The sequence below is a fragment of the Pygocentrus nattereri genome, chromosome 28, assembly GCF_015220715.1.
Source record: "Pygocentrus nattereri isolate fPygNat1 chromosome 28, fPygNat1.pri, whole genome shotgun sequence".
Lineage (NCBI taxonomy): Eukaryota > Metazoa > Chordata > Actinopteri > Characiformes > Serrasalmidae > Pygocentrus > Pygocentrus nattereri.
In genome coordinates, this window is record NC_051238.1 from 21294275 (window position 1) to 21320028 (window position 25754).

Sequence of the window (25754 nt, forward strand, 5' to 3'; positions counted from 1 at the left end):
AATCAGCCAATCACACGGCTGCAACTCAATGCATTTAGGCATGTAGAGGTGGTCAAGACAACTTGCTGAAGTGCAGACCGAGCATCAGAATGAGGAAGAAAGGGGATTTAAGGGACTTTGAACGTGGCGTGGTTGTTGGTGCCAGACGGGCTGGTCTGAGTATTTCAGAAACTGCTGATCTACTGGGATTTTCACACCCAACCATCTCTAGGGTTTACAGAGAACGGTCCGAAAAAGAGGAACTATCCAGTGAGCGGTCAGTTGTGTGGACGAAAACGCCTTGTTGATGTGAGAGGTCAGAGGAGAATGGGCAGACTGGTTCCAGATGATAGAAAGGTAACAGGAACTCAAATAACCAACCAGAATCTCTGAGGAACGTTTCCAACACCTTGTTGAAAGTGTGCCACGAAGAATTAAGGCAGTTCTGAAGGCCAAAGGGGGTCCAACCTTTTACTAGCAACCCTTTACTAGTGTACCTAATAAAGTGGCCGAGGAGTGTAGAAGACAATGAATGTGTCAACAATGGCAGCACACAGTAAACTATCAAACAGTAGGGACAACAGTCATTGTCTTGCGATTGCACTTTAGTAAGGAAAATCAAGAATTGTTGATGCTATTGGTGAAGGAGATTGCTAGGCTATCCTTTTCTCCAAATAAGAAAATACTTTATCTTCCGTGATGCCTCACCTCTGCCTGTAGGCTCTCAAGACGTGTCATGTGCTGGTTCGTGGAGAGGCTCTTCTCTCTGAAATCATCCCGCAAAGAGTGGACCTGAGTGGACAGCTGTCTCTCCACTTCAGCAGCCTGTGGATGGAAGCACACAAAGACGTCAGTGACAATTTGCAGTCCAACACAATTGTTTTCAGTTCAGTGGCAGCCAAATTTTCACTGGCGAACTGCTAATAACATATTTTATCTCTGTACATTCAGCTTGAGTGCTTTAGCTTAGATTAGGTTTTAGTTCAAGAGACCGACTGCAGACAGTGAGTATGGACACAACAGTTATAGACACAAAGTGTTATTATAGTTACGCATTGCTTTAGCAATAACACCGTTTCACATACACTACCTCAGGGCAGACCCCCCGAGCACAAATTCACTGTTGCTCTGACCCGCACTCTTCTATTTGTAGTTTTTCCATCCCTCATTCTACCTTTAGAGTCCCATTCATTTTCTAACCAAACAAAGCCATAATCTGTCTTTTTCCAACAGTGACCAAAGTACATGTACATATTCAAGACAGATCACATTGATGTAATCCGCCGCCTTACTGACCCGCACTCTTCTATGTGTAGTTTTTTCATCCCTCGTTCTTCGCATAGACTTCCATAGTATCCGCTGCGCAACTATCCCGCGTTTCCTTCAGGAAAGGCACTTGTCTAGTTCATTCTGTACTCTGTATAGTGATTGCAAAAATACACCACTGTGTGACTGACACAGTCCACCAAGCAAAAAGTCCCAAGAAGCCCCAGCATGAGCAAACATTAACCAGCTAGACAGCAATCCAAAGTGCTGGTGAAATGGCCAGCATTAATACTAGGTAAATGTTAATTAGCAAAAATGAATTTCGGTATATATTTATGTATATATATATATGTATATATATATATATATATATATATATATATATATATATATATATATATAGAGAGAGAGAGAGAGAGAGAGAGAGAGAGAGAGTATGTCAATTGTTACGTAATTACACAAAAAAATGTAATGTATCTCACCCTTTTGGTAATTAGTTAGTGTTTGGGGAGTAGTTGACCCTTCCTTTAATCCATTTTACTTTGAAGGAGCAAGTCAATGCCAACAAACTTTAACCATTTCTATTTTGAAGAAGATACTTACATTTACATGTACAGCATTTGGCAGATGCTCTTATACAGAGCAACTTACACTTTCAATCATGTTACAGAGGAAGGTGAATGTAGTGTTAGGAGTCTTGCTCAAGGACTCTTATTGGTGTAGGACATTGTGTTTATCAGGGGGAGGAATTGAGCCCCACCACATGTAGGCCTCTCTATCTCTCACCTCATGCCACTGTGTTGCCTACTCGGATGAATTTCTTGTTTCCGCTGTTTGTTTGGGCTGCTGATGTGGCTAGGCAGCTGGAGAGATATAAAGATGATGAATCTGGAGGGGAAAGATCATTTGTAGAGAACATCTCAGCTAAGCTATTTTATTTCATTGCATTCCAGCATAATGAAACAAAAAAGAAGGCTAGCTCCCTTCACAATCTATGATGGTGACTCATACCCATCCTGGAATGGCACAGAGTCACACGCATCCTCACAATCCCATGCAAGCACATTAATCACATTTGGCCTTTCGAAACATCTCTGGAACGTTCAGGCAGGGGATATAGTCTGAGCTCATTGGATGGTCAGGACCAGCCCATTGCCTAGCCGCTGCGTCTATCGCATACGCAAGACCAATAGAGGGCCATTAGCATAAATGAATCTGCACTCTGTAAGCGAAGTGTCGCATCATTGCCAGCCATCACCATGGCAACCCTGAAATCCTAGCCACTGTTCATTTTCTTTCCCAAAGCTCTGGGAGGAAACAAAGTTATATCTGAATCAAGTTTATGGCTAGCTCCAGTCATTTAGCATGGGAGAATGAAAATAAGCCTGCAGAATGAGGCCAAGCTGGAAACCTTATAAAATTAACACCTCACGACAAATTTATCTTCTGTTAACCGGCAGTTTTCAGATGTAACTATGAATGGTCATCTTTGCTTGTGTTTATTAATTAACTTGGTTTACTATTGCATGGAGATTACTATTAACTTAACTGGCGCAGGTTAAATTCAGGACCAATCATGGCCGAGCTTCTCACCAATCCAGTATGGCCTTCCAATGGAGGTGGACCCCTTAAGCTTTTTTTTTTTTTGGCTTTTTTTTGTGACATTTGTGGTTTCAATTGTGTGTCACTCAGGAAACAAATCACACTACACAGACATCAAAAATATAACGGTATAATCCCAAACACATTCAGTGATGTTGAGGTCTGGACTCTTGGGTGGTCAGTCCATTGTTCTGGGAACATCAGCAGCTTCTTTGTTGGATTTTTCAAACTTTATTCTTTTTCTTTTCTCCTTGACAGCTGCTCATCGTTTAGACCCACAGCACTGAATAGTCATGTCACAATGGAAGGACGAACAGAAACCTGTACATTTTTTTTGGATCTGAAGTAACAGTGGAGCTCGTTTTTTCTCTGATCCCTCAAGGATGAAAGGTTTATGTACTGTTTATCTGACGGTGACAGTTTTGTTGGTCTACCAGATCATGCACAGTTATTAGCAGGTTTTTAATAATTTTGGAATTCTTTATTTTCACTTATTTACCTTTGATTTTCACCGTCGATATGTGTATTATCTTGTATCTTCTCAGAAATATCTCCTGCAGGGCATGACCCTTTTTAAATATCACACTTTCATGTGTGAGCATACCAGAATGTATCATGGCTTGAGCATCTAAACCAGGGTTGACAGAGAAAGTTGTTTGTGTGTCAGCCCTGGCCTCTGAGTTAGTCAGGTGTGTGTGAGAGCATTGCTGATCTACTCCAACGCTTTGCTGCTCATTATATCATATTTGTAACTTCCTTTTTATCCTGTGGTATGTTATCATTTAGCTGCAGAGGGCAGCAGCTTTCGGCTTTAAGGATAAGGTGGAGATTGGCTACGGTATGAAATAGTCTTCTTTAGGCTCCTAAAACCTTACAAACGCTTAAGCCAGACCCATCTGTTAGGCTACTGTGACGTATAGAGGTACAGTCAGGAAATACAACACAACTCAACTCTCTGTTTACATACACAGCCAGAGGTATTAAGGATGCTCAGCTGAACCTTAAAAGTGAAGCAGTGAACACCACAAACTCATTCAATAAGGCTTCAATAGAAGCAGCCAGCGTACTATTAAGCCCACAGACAGTAAATATCATGATCTATTTCGAGCCGAGTCTGGATAAAAGCAACAAAGAAGCACTTACAATGGCAAACCTCAAAGGGCTAACATGGCCTTACTCTGTAGTGGCTCCACCTGTGTGGAGGGGAATTCCACCAATTTTTCTAAATTTGTGTATAATTAAGTGTTTAAGATGTCGTTCAGAGTGGTGTAACGTGAAATGCTTTGTACTAGAGAAACCAGACAGAACTGTTAACAGAACTGTGAACTTAACTGAGATATGTTAAAAATCATTTAAATCCAATGATATTAGAACATCAATCTGACCAAGTAAAATGTTATCAGGCCTACTAAAACCATGGCATTTGACATGACGGTAAAAGGTACAGTTTTACATGGTGCTACTAGTATTAATACCATTTACTTTTTCACATTAAAATGGTTAAATGCTTGAGATAACAGTCATTCAGAGTGGTTTGATGTGAAAAGCTCCATTCTCTTGTAATGTACTCAGAATTGTGGTGATGAGAGAAACTAGACATCAATAATGCCAAGCAACCTAAAAAAAAAAGTTACATGAAGTGGTGAAGAATATGTTGCTTGATGTTTAAGACTTTAAGGTTTTATGATAGCTTTGAGAGAACATCCATTCTTGGTGGAAAGGTATATTTGGGGTATTTTAAGGCAAAACAGTCCCCACAGAAAGCCTAGTATTTCAGATTTAGCACTGTTTTACCATCTTTCACATCACATATAAAAACACATAAAAGACACATCTAGACTCACTGGTTGCTCTGGGTTGTAAATTAAATGGTTATTAGTGTTGTAGACACTGTGATCCCTGGTTCCTATCACCACCACTGTAAACAAATCTGAGTCAAGAAGATTCTCTATGATGCACTATTTCACATCAAACCACCCTGAAAGACTTTGTTTACATCTCAATCGTTGAATTAAACAGACATTTTTAAAAATAGGTGGAATCCCCCTTTAAAGGAATACTCCAAATTAAGCATCTGCCCACTGGTTTCTATTATAAGTGGGCTTTCTGTTCCATTACCAAGCAGCAAAAAGCTTGTCAGAATCATTGCTCATGTCAATCCACCAAATGCTACAGATGCTGCAGATAGAGATTAGATTGAAATATGCTAAAATATTTCTTTAAAGGTTCACATCCCCACTGTGGAACTCCAATAAGATACTGTATGAAAGGAAAAGCTCTATTAGACTAGCAAGTATCATTCATATCAAAGCTAACAGATGTTTCAGCTAGTTCACCCTACTACTGCATCTCCTTCATGCAGTAGCACAAAGCTTTAAGAAAAGCCTTGTCTGAATTCCAGTTACTGCTGCCAAAAAGGAAACAAAACAAAGCACTTTAAGACTTTGTAGGATGTTATGCAGCTGTTATGCACCAATAATATTAAAACTTGGGGGATTATCTACAGCTTTAAACAATGGATTAAAACATGCTGTGACACTAAGTCTGGTTGGAATGGTTTGTAAAATTGAGACTGTCACTCAAATACTTGCCTAATCGGATCACTATCCAGTCAACCTCCCAGCTAACAAGTAATTGCACTCGACTAAGCATCTACTTATGAGATTCTTGCCATCGGATTTAGCCAGATATCCTTTAAAATTCATGTGCATGAAAGTCTGAGGCCAGAATAATAATTGACTGCACTTTGCAGCCATAACCGAAAGTGCTGTTGCAAAGAACTGAGTACACTTTGATTTGGGTTTACTTTAAACTTAACATATTCATATTCAACTTCTGTTGACCCCTGTGCAATCGCCTGCCACTTTATTAGGTACAGTTGCTTGTTAACATAAATAGCTAATCAGCCAATCACGTGGCCAATCACATGGCCACAACTCAGTGCATTTAGGCATGTAGAGGTGGTCAAGACAACCTTCTGAAGTGCAGACCGAGCATCAGAACGGGGAAGAAAGGGGATTTAATTGACTTTGAACGTGGAGTGGTTGTTGGTGCCAGACGGGCTGGTCTGAGTATTTCAGAAACTGCTGATCTACTGGGATTTTCACGCACAACCATCTCTAGGGTTTACAGAGAACGGTCCGAAAAAGAGGAAATATCCAGTGAGCGGTCAGTTGTGTGGACGAAAATGCCTTGTTGATGTGAGAGGTCAGAGGAGAATGGGCAGACTGGTTCCAGATGATAGAAAGGCAACAGGAACTCAAATAACCAACCAAAATCTCTGAGGAACGTTTCCAACACCAGGTGAAAGGCTGTCCAACCTTTTACTAGCATAGGTGTACCTAATAAAGTGGCTGGTGAGTGTATGTACACAATTCTCTTATGGTGGTGCATCATTGGTGTGTTCTTAACTGTTGAGGAGAAAACACTAAAGAACATCCTCAGAAACCACAAAACTCAATCTAAATAAATAAATACATTCATTCTATTGAAGCTTATTTTGTCCATCATACAATACTATACTTGACATACTAATAACTGTCAAGGGAATCAACAACAAACTAACCAGCAGAACAAGCCTGCCTCATGAAGGTAATCAGCTCTGAACAGCTCTCAGCAGTTCATTATTAGAGAGAATTGAAAGTGAAAATGTTCACATAAATCACTTTTGTGTTATTTATTGGCACGAACTTCAGGTTCAGTGCTGCTGCCATATTAATGCTGAGTGCGCATAATACATGAGAAAAATAATACATGAATTCACATGAAATAACACACTTTCTGCATGGTCACAAATCTGATATCTATTCAATCTAGGACTATGTAAGAAAGTGGCACAGATCTGATTTGAAAAAATCTGATTTTTGTGTCCACACAGCTCTGAAAAAATCAGATCTGTGTCACATTAAAGCAAAAGACTGAATTCGTTCCACGTATGCCTGATAATGTGAACACAGCATAACATAAACAGCACAACACAAATTTCACAAAACTGAAACATTCCTGTGCAGTTTATTTTGGGTTTCCTTGAAATGGAATTCTCTCTGGATCAAAGCGAACAGTTTTCATTCACTGAAATGTACCCACAGCTATAGCGAAATGCACAGCTTTTTAAATGGAAAACAAATTTGAGCTTACAAATGCAGTTCAGCGCGATTGATTATTTTAATCAGCCCTAGTAATTACAGTAAGTACGGTAGCAAATGTTAGTAATATTGTCCATCTCCCAAAGCGATACACCTCCTGTACCTGCCCTCGGTACACTATGTCTCCATAAGTCATGGTGCATGTGGGTGGAATTGTAGATGAGACCCGCTCCCTGCAAGACACTGCACACAACAGTCTTGGGTTCTGGCATCGAGGCCAACAAGGTGTTGCTTCTGAAAGGATGAAAAGGCGACATCTGAGAACGCATGTTACTTTATATCACATGAATCTGGCACCTGTATTTAGATCAGCCCCTCTGTCTTTCATCTGCAACTGATTTGCATTATAGAGAGCGAGACGCATTGCCTATATCAGTCACCTGACGCAACATGCAAACATGAACGCATTAACGGATGCATTATCTGTGGCCTGACGTCTGTGAATAGGTTCGACGTGAGCATGTGTTGTTAATGTATAAACACTTTATTGGAGGCTTTGTAGTTGGCAACAACCTGCTAAGCAGATTAGAGGGTGTGGTTAAAGTGCAGAATGATGGATGGGTATGCGTTCCCATGGTAACCCATGCACTTCCCGTGACACTTGGGGTAGACATAGCAACCAGAAGAGCTGTGATTGGTTGTACTGAAATATTCTTTAGTCATACCATGTGCTTATTGAATACCATCAAGATTAATATTAATGCACTTTGTAAATGAAATGGTGTTATTCTCTAGAAAATTCCTCCATTTGCCTGCAGACAGCAATTATTTATTTTTATTTAAGGGCCTATATAATGGAAAAACAGATTTTCTTCTCTTTTTGGAAATACTTTTTATTTACACAGTCCAAACAGTCTATTTACTGAAACTAAGCTGCAAAAAATAGCCTGTTTTGAATTTGCTGCTTTTGTGATGTCACAATAACCAAAGCATTTACATATACGTATATGCCTATTCGGCCTACAGCAGCTTAGCTCTGCCATTTCATGTTTACATTACAAGTGTTTTAGCCCAAACATCTTATTGGTCAGATACAGGTTAGCCAATCAAAACAGAGATAATTAATCATTTAGACAACCAACCATTAAGTACACATAGCTAATTTATCATGAGATATTCCTGAGGAGATTAGGTATAAAATAATCTACTTGCATAAGGAAGGGGAAAGTCATGAACATATTGAAATATATAGAGAAAATGGGATTCCTAACAACCGTGCAAGACCCAGTAGAGCACTGAAACTGACCACTCCAGAGTCCAGACCTCAACATCTCTGAATGTGTTTGGAATTTTGTGGATCTTAAGAAGCAGAAAATGCAACCAACTTCTATGACTGAACTTTATAGGTGTGGAAAAATATCCAGGCAGATTTCTTTTAAAAAAATTGAAAGCAAATCTGAAAAGAAGAATGTAATAAACATACGCTAAATACTAAAAATGTGATATTTTATTTAGTTGTTTTTTTTTCCTGATGCTGTTTCGACTGTTTGACTATTGTATTTTTCTAAAATATTTATTGCAGCTTACAAATCAGACGTCCTCTCCTCTCCTCTAAGTCCTCTATGTGGCCACTTCCTACTTCTCCCACATGCACATACACACATGCACAAACACTCCACTTTCGCCTACATGCCTCTTAACACGCTGATGTAATTGATTATTTTTATTTTGGGTCAGTAATTGTGCTTATTTAATTAACGTTGACCGTTTGTTCCTCACCACTCAAATCACTGTGGACCAGCAGCTAAATCTGCTGCGCGTGGACAGAGTGAACAACCGGCTCCCCAGGCACAGATTAAGCTTTGTCTTTAGAGAATCCATCACCATTAACTGCAGTTCAGCTGCCGGCAAAGCACGTCGGAGAAATTACCTCCAAAAAGGGGAAAAGTCGTCTTCATTTCATTGTGATGATGAAACATTAAATTGTGGAGCTCTCTCTCTCGCTCTCTGTCTCTCACTCTCATTCACTCTCTCTCTCTATCTCTCTCTCACTCTCTCTGTCTCACTCTCTCTCTCTATCTGTATGTCTCTCTGCGTGTCTCTCTGTCTCTGTTTATCTGTCTGTCTCTCTCTCTCTCTCTCTCACTCTCACTCTCTCTCTCTCTCTCTCTCTCACTCTCTCTGCGTGTCTCTGTCTCTGTCTCTCTCTGTCTCTCTATTTCTCACTCTCTCTCTATCCGTCTCACTCTCTCTCTGTCTCTCTCTCTCTCTCTCTCTCTCTCTCTCTCTCTATCTGTCTCTCTCTGGCTCTGTCCATCTCTCTCTCACTCTCTCTCTCTCTGCCTGTCTGTCTCTCTCTCTCTCTTTCTCTCTCTCTATCTGTCTCTCTCTGGCTCTGTCCATCTCTCTCTCACTCTCTCTCTGTCTGCCTGTCTGTCTGTCTCTCTCTCTCTCTCTCTCACTCTCTCTCTGTCCTTCTCTCTCTCACTCTCTGTCTGTCTGTCTGTCTCTCTCTCTCTCTCTCCCTCTCTCCCTCTGTCTCTGTCTGTCTGTCTGTCTCTCTCTCTCTCTCTCTCTCTCTCTCTCTCTCTCTCGGCACCCCCACTGCCACCCCCCCTTCGGATCTGTGTAATGTAATTAGTGAAATATTCCTGCTCTGATCAGATTAGTGCTCTTGGGTACTGCCTTTATTGACAGCCTCCTGCCTGCAGGGCCAGAGAACTGCAGACTTGTGTATGTGTGGCTCTGTACGTGTATGAGAGCATATAGGATTACCTACTGCAAACCCTGTATGCACATCAGTGCAGAATAAATGATTCATTACATTAAGTATACAGTGTTTTCTGTTGTTAGTACTTAGCTCAGCTTATCTCTAGCATGTTTCCTACTTTTTGTTGGCTGAAAAGCTTGAAGGAACACAGTATTTTTCCACCTCACCTCTATATTCAAACACTCACTTCTACAGGCATCAAACTTAAACATGGCAACCTTTAAAGCATTTGAATTATCTTGTGAGTTTAACATGTTGACAAAAATGAATAAATCATAAAATTTTAAATGCTCCATAACTTTTGCACTGGCCACACTTATGTTTTTCCCCCAAATATGTTAAATTCAGTGAATAAAGTCTGTGAAAACACATTACGTAACAACAGGCAGTGGTCAGACTGGTCAAGCTTTTTCACTACAAAAGAGCCTCAAATTCTGAAGGTCTACCCGATCCAGAGCTCATTTGGATGAAAGTCATATTTTCCTTTTATGATTTTAGAGGGTCATTTTAAACGTTACAATTGCACTGTATGTAATTGTATAATAATTCAGCACAAGCTGCCAAACTACCGAGGGGCAGGATCACATGTTCCTCGATCCATGTGGTTTATGTATTTGTTTGTCTATCCAGTCTTAGTTATGAGGAGAAAATAGAATGGCAACTAAAACCATGATCAGAAAGGAGGGTGGGGGATCTCCAGTAGCAATTTATTAATGTAGGCCATGATGCAAATGCCTGGCATTTCATGGGTTTAGAAATGGTGACTCAGTTGCTGAGGGGTGGAGATTATAAGAGATGGCCTTTTACATTTTCACTGTGAATACAGTGACGCCGTGAGGCATGAATAAAGATTTTTCCTTCAGTTTTTCATAATTTCGTTGAATATATTATACATTATATTTTTAGAATTATTGTTTGTTAATTAAAATTCATTCATTTGGTTTCATTGAAATTTTTAAAGTTTTTTATTTATACTGAAGTTGGTGGATGATGTGTTTTCTTGGTACTTGTGACCTCAGTGACATCCTAAGTGGTTGGTGACTTTGAACGTGGTGTGGTTGGTGGTGCCAGACGGGCTGGTCTGAGCATTTCAGAAACTGCTGATCTACTGGGATTTTCACGCACAACCATCTCTAGGGTTTACAGAGAACGGTCCAAAAAAGAGGAAATATCCAGTGAGCGGTCAGTTGTGTGGGCGAAAATGCCTTGCTGATGTGAGAGGTCAGAGGAGAATGGGCAGACTGGTTCCAGATGATAGAAAGGCAACAGGAACTCAAATAACCAACCAAAATCTCTGAGGAACGTTTCCAACACCTTGTTGAAAGTGTGCCACGAAGAATTAAGACAGTTCTGAAGGCAAAAGGGGGTCCAACCTTTCACTAGCACCTAATAAAGTGGTCGGTGAGTGTCTAAATATATTGTGAATTATCTGAACTTTTTCTATTTGCTTAGAAAATCAACAAAACAACTAATCCAACCTGGAGTGCCCAGAAAAGTACACGTTTCCCTTCAGCAAAGAAAAAGAAAACTTATAATGGAAGGCAGTGGGAAGGTGCTGATTCAGCCTCCTGCTGGTGTCAATTAAAGGCGTATTCTCAGTCAACATGGCTATCTTATGGGCTAACTGACCAAGCCTAATACAGCCAAACAAAATGTTTTGCTTTGATCTGGGTCCAGGATAATTTTTCATGCACAACTTTGGAGCTCATGTCTTGCGCTGGTTGGGCTCAAGTTTGTTTTTTAACGAGTGTTTTATTTTTTTATTTGGAGAAATACATCTGCTTAAATCTCTCTCTCTCTCTCTCTCTCTCTCTCTCTCTCTCTCATGCTGTATTTGGAATAGTTTCTGAGTTGTGACATATAACAATATAACAAAATATTATATATAACGTTGTATTGTCATGTTGTAACATTTTGAATGCACCTGTTACACAACGCGCTGTTGAATGATGTTTCATGTGCACTGCACATATAATTTCCCGACTCTGAATTAGTGAGAAAAGCTCTTTGTTGTTCTTGCACATATGTATAATAACAATATAGCAGATTGGATTGAGCTGAATTCTGTACCTGCCATTCGCCAGTCTCAGGGAGGCTCTTACTCCGGATTATGGCCTAATCCAACCTACTCTCGGATTTGTGCCTCATGCAGGTCTGATTTACTTCGCTTCCTGTAACCTGACCCATAGAACCAAGGTCTTCTCAGTTTCAGCAAACAGTTGAGTGTGTGTACAGTGTCTGTTATGCCCCAAATCTAATTTTATTCACATTCTGTCCTGAAATACTGAGATATTTTTAGAAGTCTCAGGCATTCTAGGGAAAACAGTATTTTCCAGCACATCTAATGCATTATTGAAATCTGATGTAGGGTTGGTTGAAAACTCTACAGTATAAATATACTGGTCTGTAATGCCTGTGTTGATTATCATATAGCTGTAAGTAAGTTAAAGAAATTACCATATAGCTTCAAGCAGCATTCGTCTGGGTTCAAACTCGATTGACAACTAAAGTGCAAGAACCAACTAGAGCTGGGTATCAAACTTCAGTACTTTAATAATAACAACTGAATTACTTCAGTACTTCCAAGTGTTAAAAATTCCATGTCATTCTAGATCAAATTTCAATAACCTAGTAGTCAGTCTTATCAGCATGCATGAGGCAATAATGATGCTTGGTCCGAAATCTAGACTTCCGATTGGCTGCCTAAACTAGATTCCGCATGCATGTTATATAACATGTATTACATAATATTAACATAGTAACATAATATTAACACAGCGCATTTGCTTACTCTGTAATCCACTACAGTCAGTGAATACACTGAAACTCCTGCTCCTTTTTTGGTTTAAGCCACACCTACTTTCAGTTTGCATTTTAAAACAAGATAATAATAAAAGTACCATTCAAGCAACTGCTTTAAAAAAAGGTATCAGTGATAGAATCTGTATAGTGCCGGTATTAAAAGTCCTAGTCTTCTCTTCATGATTAAGCAGCAGAATTTATTGCAAAATATTATGAGCATTTGCAGAAATGCAGATCGATCCAAATGAATACAGGGTGCTATGTGTTACAGAACACACAGAGGTACTTTTGACCCATGTTCAGAGCTTTATGTCATTCATGCATATCGTTAATGTAATGTGGGGGAGCGATGAGACTGACGCATGTGCTGAGATGAGCGAGATTTATTAAGGGCAAAACCTTAATCAGGGTCAAAACGGTCCAGGGTCAGAGAGCCAACACGGAGAGATCGGGGAACAGACATGAGGAAAAGGAAAACGGAAAAACCACAACAGAGCCCGGAATAAACAAACACCGAACACTACCAAACACTACTAACAAAGACCATAGAGAGACTAGGGAAAAGACAAGGCTTAAATACAGGGACAGGTAATGAGACACAGGTGGTTAACAAGGGGGTAACAGGTGAAAACAGTCAAGGGCAGGGTCTGGAAACAAAGGGGCAAGACCGGGAAGGAAGCAAAACAAAAGCACATGGACAAGACCAAAACCAAAACAAAAGCACATGGACAGGACTGGGAGGAGCCAATCGTGATGGTTAAATCCAAATTCCAGTGATTTTTCAAAATTCAGAACTCCATAATTCAACGTCTGAGATGTAAACCAAGTCATTCAGAGTATTTTTATTTGAGATGGTGCATTCTAGATAAACATGCCACCTCAGATTTCTTTACAGTGGTACAGATAGGAACCAGGTGTCACCATGTTTACAAAACAAATACAGCCATTTTTTGTTCTGTCCCAAACCACCAGTAAACCTGCATATGTCGTCTGAGTTACAATAGCTGTAAACCACTTTGAATGACTTTCGTATTTATTGAACTGTGCAGAAATTAGAAACGAGTGAAAAGCTCAGGTATAGCCTGCAAAAGAATATTTTGCGTACATCACAGATCGGGTTTTGTGGTTTCTGAGGATGTTCCTTAGTGTTTTCTTCTCAGCAGTTAAGAACACACCAATGATACCACCACCATATCTATATATCACAGCCTTTCTATGATCTGGAACCAGTCTGCCCATTCTCCTCTGACCTCTCACGTCAACAAGGCATTTTCGTCCACACAACTGACTGCTCACTGGATATTTCCTCTTTTTCGGACCGTTCTCTGTAAACCCTAGAGATGGTTGTGCGTGAAAATCCCAGTAGATCAGCAGTTTCTGAAATACTCAGACCAGCCCGTCTGGCACCAACAACCACGCCACGTTCAGAGTCCCTTAAATCCCCTTTCTTCCCCGTTCTGATGCTCGGTCTGCACTTCAGCAAGTTGTCTTGGCCACCTCTATATGCCTACATGCAGTGAGTTGCGGCCGTGTGATTGGCTGTTAACAAACAATAGAACAAATAATAAAGTGGCAAGTGAGTGTATATGTAAATGCCAATACATCAACATTTATCAAATGTAGAAATTGGATCTAAATCGACCTGAATATGCATCTGTTAGTAGAGAGTTACAAATGCATTAAATAAGCCATCAAATATGATTCCAATATTATTATGCATCCTATTTATGATTGCTAATTTGGCCCACAAATGGCTTTTTCAATTCGCATGCTGTTCATGTATGAGTGGAATGGGTAGGTGTGAGTTTGACGATTTTAATAATGCATATAAATTCAAGTAGAACCTAACAAATAATGGCTAAACTATTGAGATGTTATATTAATAGCTCAATCATTCTCAGTTCAAGAACAGATGCTAAGTGTTGACTAATCATATCCTCTTGAGCTTCATCCCTGTGCACAGCAAAGCTGCAGCCACGTAATACTGGGACAAACTGTTCCAATTAATGTTGATGTAATTACTTTCAAGGCAAGGACGGTTCTGCTAATAAAACTTCAGCATGCAACACGTTAAAAGACGAATTCAGTCAGATCATATTAATGCAGAAAATAGTGAATGAAAGCTATTACCCACAAGCTAGTATTATGAAGGTGATGTCATGTTAACTTAAGGCTTCAATTCAATGTTAGGAAAACACACACACACACACACACACACACACACACACACACACACACACACACACAATTTCTATAAATAGATGCAAAGCGAAAAGGCCAACAGATGTACACAAAACAACAGATCAATACAGTCAAAAAGAGACAGTGTTTGGGCTGCAGTTCTGCAGAGATAATGCATTCTGTGTAAAGGTGGGCGATGTGGCAAAAATATATTCTGCTATTAACATGTTTTCACTGTATGTTCAGTTGCTTGTTAACACAAACAGCTAATCAGCCAATCACATGGCCGCAATTCAGTGCATTTAGGCATGTAGAGGTGGTCAAGACAACTTGCTGAAGTGCAGACCAAGCATCAGAATGGGGAAGAAAGGGGATTTAAGTGACTTTGAAGTTGTGTGGATGAAAATGCCTTGTTGATGTGAGAGGTCAGAGGAGAATGGGCAGACTGGTTCCAGATGATAGAAAGACAACAGGAACTCAAATAACCAACCAGAATCTCTGAGGAACGTTTCCAACACCTTGTTGAAAGTGTGCCACGAAGAATTAAGGCAGTTCTGAAGGAAAAAGGGGGTCCGACCTTTTACTTTTACTAGGGACTCTTTTTCATACTGGTGTTCTGTTGAATTGCGCTGCCTTGTTGAAATGTCCTACCTTAGCACTTATTTTTAGGTAGCTCTGTAAGATATTTTGACAGCCTAAATCACTTTATCAAAAATGCTACCAGCAGTAAAACGCCAGGTAGGATATTTTGATCCTAAATCTCTGTATCAGAAAACATTACCAGCAATAAAAGAATAAGTCGGTTATTTTAATAGCCTATACGACCTTATCAGGGGATAAGTAATGATATGAAGCTAAAATTGTACAATAGGCTTGAGGTAAGGCTGAATTAACATTAGAAACAAAATAAAACGTTTGAAACACTAAGTTATTACGCTATTGCAATGATATGCGCATGCTCAGAAGGAGTGCAGTGGGTTGGCTGGTTGGTGTAGCGGATAACACCTCGGCCTTCTATGCTGTAGACTGGGGTTCAATTCCCACCTGGATAAACACTACACTACACCTTGGGCAAGACTCCTAAGACTCCTTTGCCTACCTGTGTAAAATGACCAAATTGTAAGTTGCTCTGGATAAGAGTGTCTGCCAAATGTCATAAATAAGACAAACTCTCAGTACACAGAGAGTTAGGGAATACAGAGCAGCCCACTCTAAACTTTACTGTATTTTCTCTGCTACACCCACACATACAACAAATACTGCCTTCTTCCTAGTAAATCACAGTGTTTAAATTGGGTTCGCTGAAATTTGGACATTTTTCTTCTCATTTCTTAACTGTAGAAACTGTGGTCAGCTGGTCAGCTAGTGATAAAATGAAAACTAGAAGAAGCTTTTATCTTAAATGTGACATATTCATGGCAGTCAATATGCTATAAACTGAGGCTAGCTAACTGAGATCCTGTAAGCATATTTGTCACTGCCCGAACACATCTTGAAGAACTTCAATGCACACTACACAGTGTTAGCTCCTTCTCGTCACCTTGGAGTTTTTTCACGTTTTTCTGCCACTTCCATACAGCTTATGTGATTCACGTATATAACCTGAGGAGTAATGCAAAAAGACCTCCCTTTAATGCTGATCGGTTTACGTGTTGCTACAATAATCAGTATTCTGATCAGCTTTTCATCTCTCACAAACAGCACCCATACCCTTACTGACCTTAACTGCTCCAACACTGCGCTCCTGATAGCCACTCAAGCACAAAGCTTCATGGGGCACGGATCAATAAGGTTCAAGCACAATTCAAACATGCAAAAAAGACACTGTTAATATTGACATTGACATATCGACAATATCGACTCCCGTAACATTTTGCAAAGAGCAATTTATGATTGTGTCAGTGAGGAGAATTCATACATGGGTAAAACTTCATTAATGAGCTACAATGGTGATGCCTAGACTATTAGCATCTAGAGTCATGTTAGATATTGTCATGAATCAATGAACTAGTTATGTTATGTTGATTCTTTCTGTTTCTGCAGTAACACACTTTTAAGAACACCTTCTAAGAATTATACAGCTGTCTCAACACCATAAATCTTGATGTCCAGGAATTAGTACATTCCTCACAATCTTCCAACACCCAGCAGATTCTACATTATAACCTGCAGATAACATACAGGCCAAATAAGTATTCATTACTGAGTTCAGCTGTTTGCCCACAGATGTATAAAATCAAGAATATAGCCATCTCCATACACAAACACTGGCAGTAGAATGGGTCATAATAAAGACTGTCATATGATACTACCTTTACCATAAGTTAGTTTGGGAAATTTCTGCCTTGCTAAATCTGCCCCAGTCAACCATAAGTCAGCTATTATTTTGAAGTGGAAGTATCTAGGAGCAACAGCAGATTTTAAAATGGGAAGTCCAACAAGCCTATAACAATGTGAGGGTCAGGTGTCCACAATTTTTGTATTTATTGAGGTTTATTTGTATTTTACTCTTAAATATACTTTCTATTTTTTTTCTCATGCTGAAAAATGAATAACTTGTACTTAATGTCTGTTTTGTCTAGAAATTAAATAAAAGAAATGTGGTCTCTGACATTAGCTGTAGCGACGCAGATGAAATTAGACGCTTGCGGTAAAACGAAGAAGGTAGACTTTATTAAAGAAGACGTAATCCGGGCTCGTAGTCCAAAAGGGCGTGGCTCAAAACCAAACAATCTGAAGGGCGAGACACAAGATCAAAAGGTCAGAACACGGAGATATTACCAAAGGCAGATAATCCAAAGGGAATAGCAAAAGAAGTAATCGGTAAACAGGCAAACGGGTCAGAAATGATCAGGCAGATATACAACGAAAACGCTCAGTATGTCGACAAACGATACAATACTTTGCACTGATCCTATGCTAAGCCCGGGCTTATAAGCTAAAGCTAATTAGCACAACACAGATGAGTACTCAGGAGAGTGAGACCGGTGATTGGAGTGTGTAGTCAGGTCAGAGGTGGCAGGAGACATGTGAATTCCCAGAGGAGTCTGGGGAATGGAGTCCAAGTGAGTATCAGAGCCCGAGGGGTGCGTGACATTAGCACAGTGCTGTATATGATATTCTATCTACAAAATAGAAACATTATATAATAAATAGAAAAACATTCTTAATTTTAATGTACTAATATATATTTTTTTATAATACATGGATTTTGTCTATTCACTGTGTTCAAACACAAAAAGTGAGTCACAGGGTTGTGATGTGGCAGTGATGATAATAATTACTCTGCCAATACAGTGGAATGTTTGATATTGGAGGAATTTTAGGGCGGGCGGCACGGTGGCGTGGTGGGTAGCGCTGTCGCCTCACAGCGCGGAGGAGGGTGGGGGTTCGATTCCCCGGCCAGGGTCCTCTCTCTGTGGAGTTTGCATGTTCTACCCTGATGGAGATGCGCCTTAGAAAATGGATGGAATTTTAGGGCATTTGCATTGTTTTGATAATGAAATCATAGCGCAGTGCACTGTGAGGTGATTTAAATTCAGGACTATTTGAATAATGGGTGTGAATTCTATTCCTCTGTTTTTCTGCTGCTGCTGTGTGAGCCTGAAGCTTGGAAAAGATCCTGAAAAACAGACCAACTCTAAAATCCCTCTCTCTCTTTTTTTTTCTCGCTCTCTCACTCTCTCACTCACGCTCTCTCAACAGGAGCTGAGAAGAGAGATCTCACCCCTCTAAATATGCAGAACTCCCATACTGTATCCCTATTTAGAAACATCACCCACAGACTGTCTGCCCGACTCAGAACCAGCAAGAAATATCCCACCCCACCCTGAAACAAGCCATCCAAACCACGCCGAACTGTAGAAACCTTAAGGAATACCGGAAGGTCACTTCACTCCAATATTCTAATATACTCTAATATTCTTTGCTGCACCTCTATCGAACAGTTGTTTACCACGGACCGTAATTTAGATGTGTGTCACAGTTTCAGCGCCTGCTCATTGACGTCTATTATAAGTGTGTTTTTCTAAGTAAAGGGAAATGTTTCACTTTATACTATGAGAACTATCTATTGAAAGGTTCTTTACAGAACCAAAAGTGGTTCTTCTATGGCACTGCTCCTAAGAACCCTTTCTGGCACCTTGCTTCTTAGTAGCAACATTTTCATATGGACAAACTCTACTGTTATTGTGGCCATCGTTACAGCATCTCACTCACTCCAGACTATGTGACAATATTGCTCCACGCTTAAATCTAGAAAATCCTGATATTGTTGGGAAAATACAGCTGCCATGTCCTCTGAAAATGATCACAGTACAGATTTTGTTTGCAATATTGTACTTTTATAATATTTAATGCTCTAAAAGTGCTCTGAAACCAACCCAGATCCTGGGGAACTACCTTCCTGTGAAATCTAGTAACAATAGCAGGTACAATGCTGTACCTGCTAACTTACTTCTTCAGACCTTCTTGATTGGTTGGATCAGATGCGGTGGTGAATAGTGAATTTTCTGATTTATTTCAATTCTAGTGTTTAATAATATCTTGTCTTTAATTATACACTCACCAGCCACTTTATTAGGTACAATTGCTTGTTAACACAAATAGCTAATCAGCCAATCACACGGCCACAACTCAATACATTCAGGCATGTAGAGGTGGTCAAGACAACTTGCTGAAGTGCAGACCGAGCATCAGAATGGGGAAGAAAGGGGATTTAAGTGGCTCTGAACGTGGCGTGGTTGTTGGTGCCAGACGGGCTGGTCTGAGTATTTCAGAAACTGCTGATCTACTGGGATTTTCACGCACAACCATCTCTAGGGTTTACAGAGAACGGTCCGAAAAAGAGGAAATATCCAGTGAGCGGTCAGTTGTGTGGCCTAAAATCCCTTGTTGATGTGAGAGGTCAGAGGAGAATGGGCAGACTGGTTCCAGATGATAGAAAGGCAACAGTAACTCAAATAACCAACCAAAATCTCTGAGGAACGTTTCCAACACCTTGTTGAAAGTGTGCCATGAAGAATTAAGGCAGTTCTGAAGGCAAAAGGGGGTCCAAGCTTTTACTAGCAAGGTGTACCTAATAAAGTGGCTGGTGAGTGTATGTATTTAATTAGAATTATATATAATGTAACAATATAACAAAACAACAACAGTACTTGTAAGAGATTTCTAAAGGGTCATTTAAAATTGTCCTTAAATTCCGAGTTTGTCTTATTTATTGAAAACAATCCTAATCAACTACATGAGAAAAGCATAGCAAATCTTTGTGTGAGGGTCAGATTAAGCTGCAGCCCCATGCTCTCACGGCTAGTGTCTTTGCTTCTCTGATTGATGAGCTCTCTGACTGTTAGCTGTGGTCTGTTGCTGTTGCTGTTCAAATAAAGCCCCTCTGTGGAACTGACTCATCATGAAGCATCATGTACTGAAGCCCACTAATTGGCTTATGGGGCGTGTGCATGCTGCGTGAACAGCAGCAGAACATGTGAAGAATGTTGTGTTGGTTTCAGCGATCGCTGTGAAGCGGCTCCGAGTGCCATATAACATACCAGCAGCATTAAAATGATTTATACTTCTTTCACATCAGTTGAAGTTTGTTCCAGTGATGAGCACAAGCATTTATTCTCTTTTACATCATCACTGTCATACCATGGTGTCATGGGAATGGCAAGTCAATTGTAACTGAACAGCAGAAGGAAAAACCTTTGGCCTACATTTTTATTGTGCTTCATCTTTTCTGCTTATGTTTGTGTGGTTTATGTACCAAAAGCAGCCACAATTCATTTTTACATGACCATTTTCCAACCTCTCTTTAGCCATTAGAATGAATCATTTTGTTTTTGTTATTGTGCATGTAATGTAATATATGTAAATGAGCTGTGTTCTGATTGGCTGTGGTGCTCTGTATGGTGCCTCCTTCAAAAAGCAGTCTGAGCTGAAATGCTCATTATAACTTCAGAGTTAATGGTGCATCTAAGCTGCTGTAGGCTTAATAAGAGGGTACACCACAAAAACAATTCATTCAAAACAGTTTTTGCAGTTTTTTTTGTATACAAGTACTGCAGGAACTGTGAACACTACATAAACAGTGTTTTCACTCTTTATATTTTGAAAAAGCACAGCGGTTTCACATTAAATGGACCGCATTAAGGTTTGTTAATGTTAGCAAGAAATTTATTTACATGGTACCCTGTTGGTAATATAAGTTATGTGGGAAACCTTTTAACAATGTAAAGGTGTAAAGGGCAACGTTACACCTTTACATTGTAAAAACATTGTATAAAAACAATAAAAATGAAGAGAAAAATGTACATATGACAGTGATAAAACATTATATTGCCAGTTTAGATAATATTAGTGCATGTTTCTGCTTAGTTGGAATATATGAAGTCGGGGCAGATGATATTAGCAAAAACATACTCTAAAAGATTTGCTCTGGGAAATGCTGTGGGTCAAGGCTTTGTACTGACCACCAAACACAAAGGCAAGTTTTACCCCAGTAAGAGGTTTAACACAGATCAGTATTCCAACCCTTGATCAGCAGTGACCACTGCAAAACAACCCGATAAGTAGATGACTTGCAACTAGCCGCAACGCCTCTCTGCCAATGAATGTAGTGACAGACCTTTAAACTTGTGCATCATTTTGCAGATGTCGCAATGCCCACATAAGGAACTCCAGCTCTAAGTGGTTCTACTCTGAGGAAAGATGAACAACACCCTGTGCTAAATAAAAAAGTTCAACAGATGTTTTGTCCTGTGGGCACTTTTCCACCCAAATGTCACTCAATCCTATGAATTATTAGGCCATCCATCAATCGCAACACAAATATTGCTGCTTCCATGCTACAAGGAAGTTACAACTGCACATTGAAATACCAAAGTAGGTCTATTAGTAAACATCAATATTATTATTATAACAATACCAAAAAACTATTCAAACAGTTTTTGTGGAGTATTTTGGTGAGGTTGTCATCTTATTTATGATAGTGCAAGCATATTTTTAATATGTGAAAGGTCCTTCAATGCATGCACCAAGATGCTGGTGATCTTCAACCAGTCTGTTGTTGCGGGTGGTGTCTTCTTTGCAGCAGTCTGCTGGGGAGGCAGCTTCAGAGGAGGAGATGCAAAAAGGCTCAACAAACTGTTCAAGCAAGCTAGTTCTGTCTTGGGGATGCTCACTGCATGGTTTTGAGGTGGTGGTTGAAAGGAGGTCACTGCTATCCTAAACAATACATCACACCCCCTCCATGACCTACTGGTCAGACAGCGGAGCTCCTTCAGTAACAGACTCATTCAGCTCGGCTGTTCGTTCGTACCAACAGTGATCTCACTGTATAACACCTTGTCACTGTGCCGGGACATTATTGTACACTGATCCACTCATATTACACTGTTGCTTTGTTTATTTCCTGCATCATATCTCATATTGCACTGTCGCTTTGTTTATTTCCTGCATCATATCTCATATTGCACTGCCGCTTTGTTTATTTCCTGCATCATATCTCATATTGCACTGTCGCTTTGTTTATTTCCTGCATCATATCTCATATTGCACTGCCGCTTTGTTTATTTCCTGCATCATATCTCATATTACACTGTTGCTTTGTTTATTTCCTGCATCATATCTCATATTACACTGTCGCTTTGTTTATTTCCTGCATCATATCTCATATTGCACTACCACTTTGTTTATTTCGTGCATCATATCTCATATTACACTGTCGCTTTGTTTATTTCCTGCATCATAACTCATATTACACTGTCGCTTTGTTTATTTCCTGCATCATATCTCATATTACACTGTCGCTTTGTTTATTTCCTGCATCATATCTCGTATTGCACTGTCGCTTTGTTTATTTCCTGCATCATATCTCATATTGCACTGTCGCTTTGTTTATTTCCTGCATCATATCTCATATTGCACTGTCGCTTTGTTTATTTCCTGCATCATATCTCATATTGCACTGCCGCTTTGTTTATTTCCTGCATCATATCTCATATTGCACTGTCGCTTTGTTTATTTCCTGCATCATATCTCATATTACACTGTCGCTTTGTTTATTTCCTGCATCATATCTCATATTGCACTGTCGCTTTGTTTATTTCGTGCATCATATCTCATATTGCACTGTCGCTTTGTTTATTTCCTGCATCATATCTCATATTACACTGTCGCTTTGTTTATTTCCTGCATCATATCTCATATTGCACTGTCGCTTTGTTTATTTCCTGCATCATATCTCATATTGCACTGCCGCTTTGTTTATTTCCTGCATCATATCTCATATTGCACTGCCGCTTTGTTTATTTCCTGCATCATATCTCATATTGCACTGTCGCTTTGTTTATTTCATGCATCATATCTCATATTACACTGCCGCTTTGTTTATTTCCTGCATCATATCTCATATTGCACTGCCGCTTTGTTTATTTCCTGCATCATATCTCATATTGCACTGTCGCTTTGTTTATTTCCTGCATCATATCTCATATTACACTGTCGCTTTGTTTATTTCATGCATCATATCTCATATTACACTGTCGCTTTGTTTATTTCCTGCATCATATCTCATATTGCACTGTCGCTTTGTTTATTTCATGCATCATATCTCATATTGCACTGCCGCTTTGTTTATTTCCTGCATCATATCTCATATTACACTGTCGCTTTGTTTATTTCGTGCATCATATCTCATATTGCACTGTCGCTTTGTTTATTTCATGCATCATATCTCATATTACACTGTCGCTTTGTTTATTTCGTGCATCATATCTCATATTGCATTGTCGCTTTGTTTATTTCATGCATCATATCTCATATTACACTGTCGCTTTGTTTATTTCGTGCATCATATCTCATATTACACTGTCGCTTTGTTTATTTCATGCATCATATCTCATATTGCACTGTCGCTTTGTTTATTTCCTGCATCATATCTCATATTACACTGTCGCTTTGTTTATTTCCTGCATCATATCTCATATTGCACTGTGGCTTTGTTTATTTCCTGCATCATATCTCATATTGCACTGTCGCTTTGTTTATTTCCTGCATCATATCTCATATAGCACTGTCGCTTTGTTTATTTCATGCATCATATCTCATATTGCACTGCCGCTTTGTTTATTTCCTGCATCATATCTCATATTACACTGTCGCTTTGTTTATTTCGTGCATCATATCTCATATTGCACTGTCGCTTTGTTTATTTCATGCATCATATCTCATATTGCACTGCCGCTTTGTTTATTTCGTGCATCGTATCTCATATTGCATTGTCGCTTTGTTTATTTCGTGCATCATATCTCATATTACACTGCCGCTTTGTTTATTTCCTGCATCATATCTCATATTGCACTGTCGCTTTGTTTATTTCATGCATCATATCTCATATTACACTGTCGCTTTGTTTATTTCCTGCATCATATCTCATATTGCACTGTGGCTTTGTTTATTTCGTGCATCGTATCTCATATTGCATTGTCGCTTTGTTTATTTCGTGCATCATATCTCATATTACACTGCCGCTTTGTTTATTTCCTGCATCATATCTCATATTGCACTGTCGCTTTGTTTATTTCATGCATCATATCTCATATTACACTGTCGCTTTGTTTATTTCGTGCATCGTATCTCATATTACACTGTCGCTTTGTTTATTTCCTGCATCATATCTCATATTGCATTGTCGCTTTGTTTATTTCGTGCATCATATCTCATATTGCACTGTCGCTTTGTTTATTTCATGCATCATATCTCATATTACACTGTCGCTTTGTTTATTTCCTGCATCATATCTCATATTGCACTGTCGCTTTGTTTATTTCATGCATCATATCTCATATTACACTGTCGCTTTGTTTATTTCCTGCATCATATCTCATATTGCATTGTCGCTTTGTTTATTTCGTGCATCATATCTCATATTACACTGTCGCTTTGTTTATTTCCTGCATCATGTCTCATATTGCACTGTCGCTTTGTTTATTTCATGCATCATATCTCTTATTACACTGTCGCTTTGTTTATTTCCTGCATCATATCTCATATTGCACTGTCGCTTTGTTTATTTCGTGCATCATATCTCATATTGCACTGTCGCTTTGTTTATTTCCTGCATCATATCTCATATTGCACTGTCGCTTTGTTTATTTCCTGCATCATATCTCATATTGCACTGTCGCTTTGTTTATTTCGTGCATCATATCTCATATTGCACTGTCGCTTTGTTTATTTCCTGCATCATATCTCATATTGCACTGCCGCTTTGTTTATTTCGTGCATCATATCTCATATTGCACTGCCGCTTTGTTTATTTCGTGCATCATATCTCATATTGCACTGTCGCTTTGTTTATTTCGTGCATCATATCTCATATTGCACTGTCGCTTTGTTTATTTCATGCATCATATCTCATATTACACCCTTCGCTTTGTTTATTTCGTGCATCATATCTCATATTGCACTGTCGCTTTGTTTATTTCGTGCATCATATCTCATATTACACTGTCGCTTTGTTTATTTCGTGCATCGTATCTCATATTGCATTGTCGCTTTGTTTATTTCGTGCATCGTATCTCATATTACACTGCCGCTTTGTTTATTTCCTGCATCATATCTCATATTGCACTGCCACTTTGTTTATTTCCTGCATCATATCTCATATTACACTGCCGCTTTGTTTATTTCCTGCATCATATCTCATATTGCACTGTCGCTTTGTTTATTTCCTGCATCATATCTCATATTGCACTGTGGCTTTGTTTATTTCGTGCATCATATCTCATATTGCACTGCCGCTTTGTTTATTTCCTGCATCATATCTCATATTACACTGTCGCTTTGTTTATTTCCTGCATCATATCTCATATTGCACTGTCGCTTTGTTTATTTCCTGCATCATATCTCATATTGCACTGTCGCTTTGTTTATTTCCTGCATCATATCTCATATTGCACTGTCGCTTTGTTTATTTCCTGCATCATATCTCATATTGCACTGTCGCTTTGTTTATTTCCTGCATCATATCTCATATTACACTGCTGCTTTGTTTATTTCCTGCATCATAT

At 39.3% G+C, this 25754-nt stretch overlaps 1 protein-coding gene across 3 annotated transcripts in view; it reads right to left on the reverse strand.

Annotated features, from left to right (window-relative positions):
• The window catches only part of bicdl1 (BICD family like cargo adaptor 1), a 68055-nt gene that overhangs the window by 24710 nt on the left and 17591 nt on the right, over positions 1–25754 (reverse strand). For all 3 annotated transcript variants that reach the window (XR_001858078.2, XM_017702819.2, XM_017702818.2), the window contains exon 3: positions 688–804. Coding sequence is in view for 2 of the 3 variants with exons in the window: in XM_017702819.2 (XP_017558308.1) it covers positions 688–804 (117 nt within the window). In the remaining variant the exon portion in view is untranslated. The remainder of the gene's footprint in view (positions 1–687; positions 805–25754) is intronic.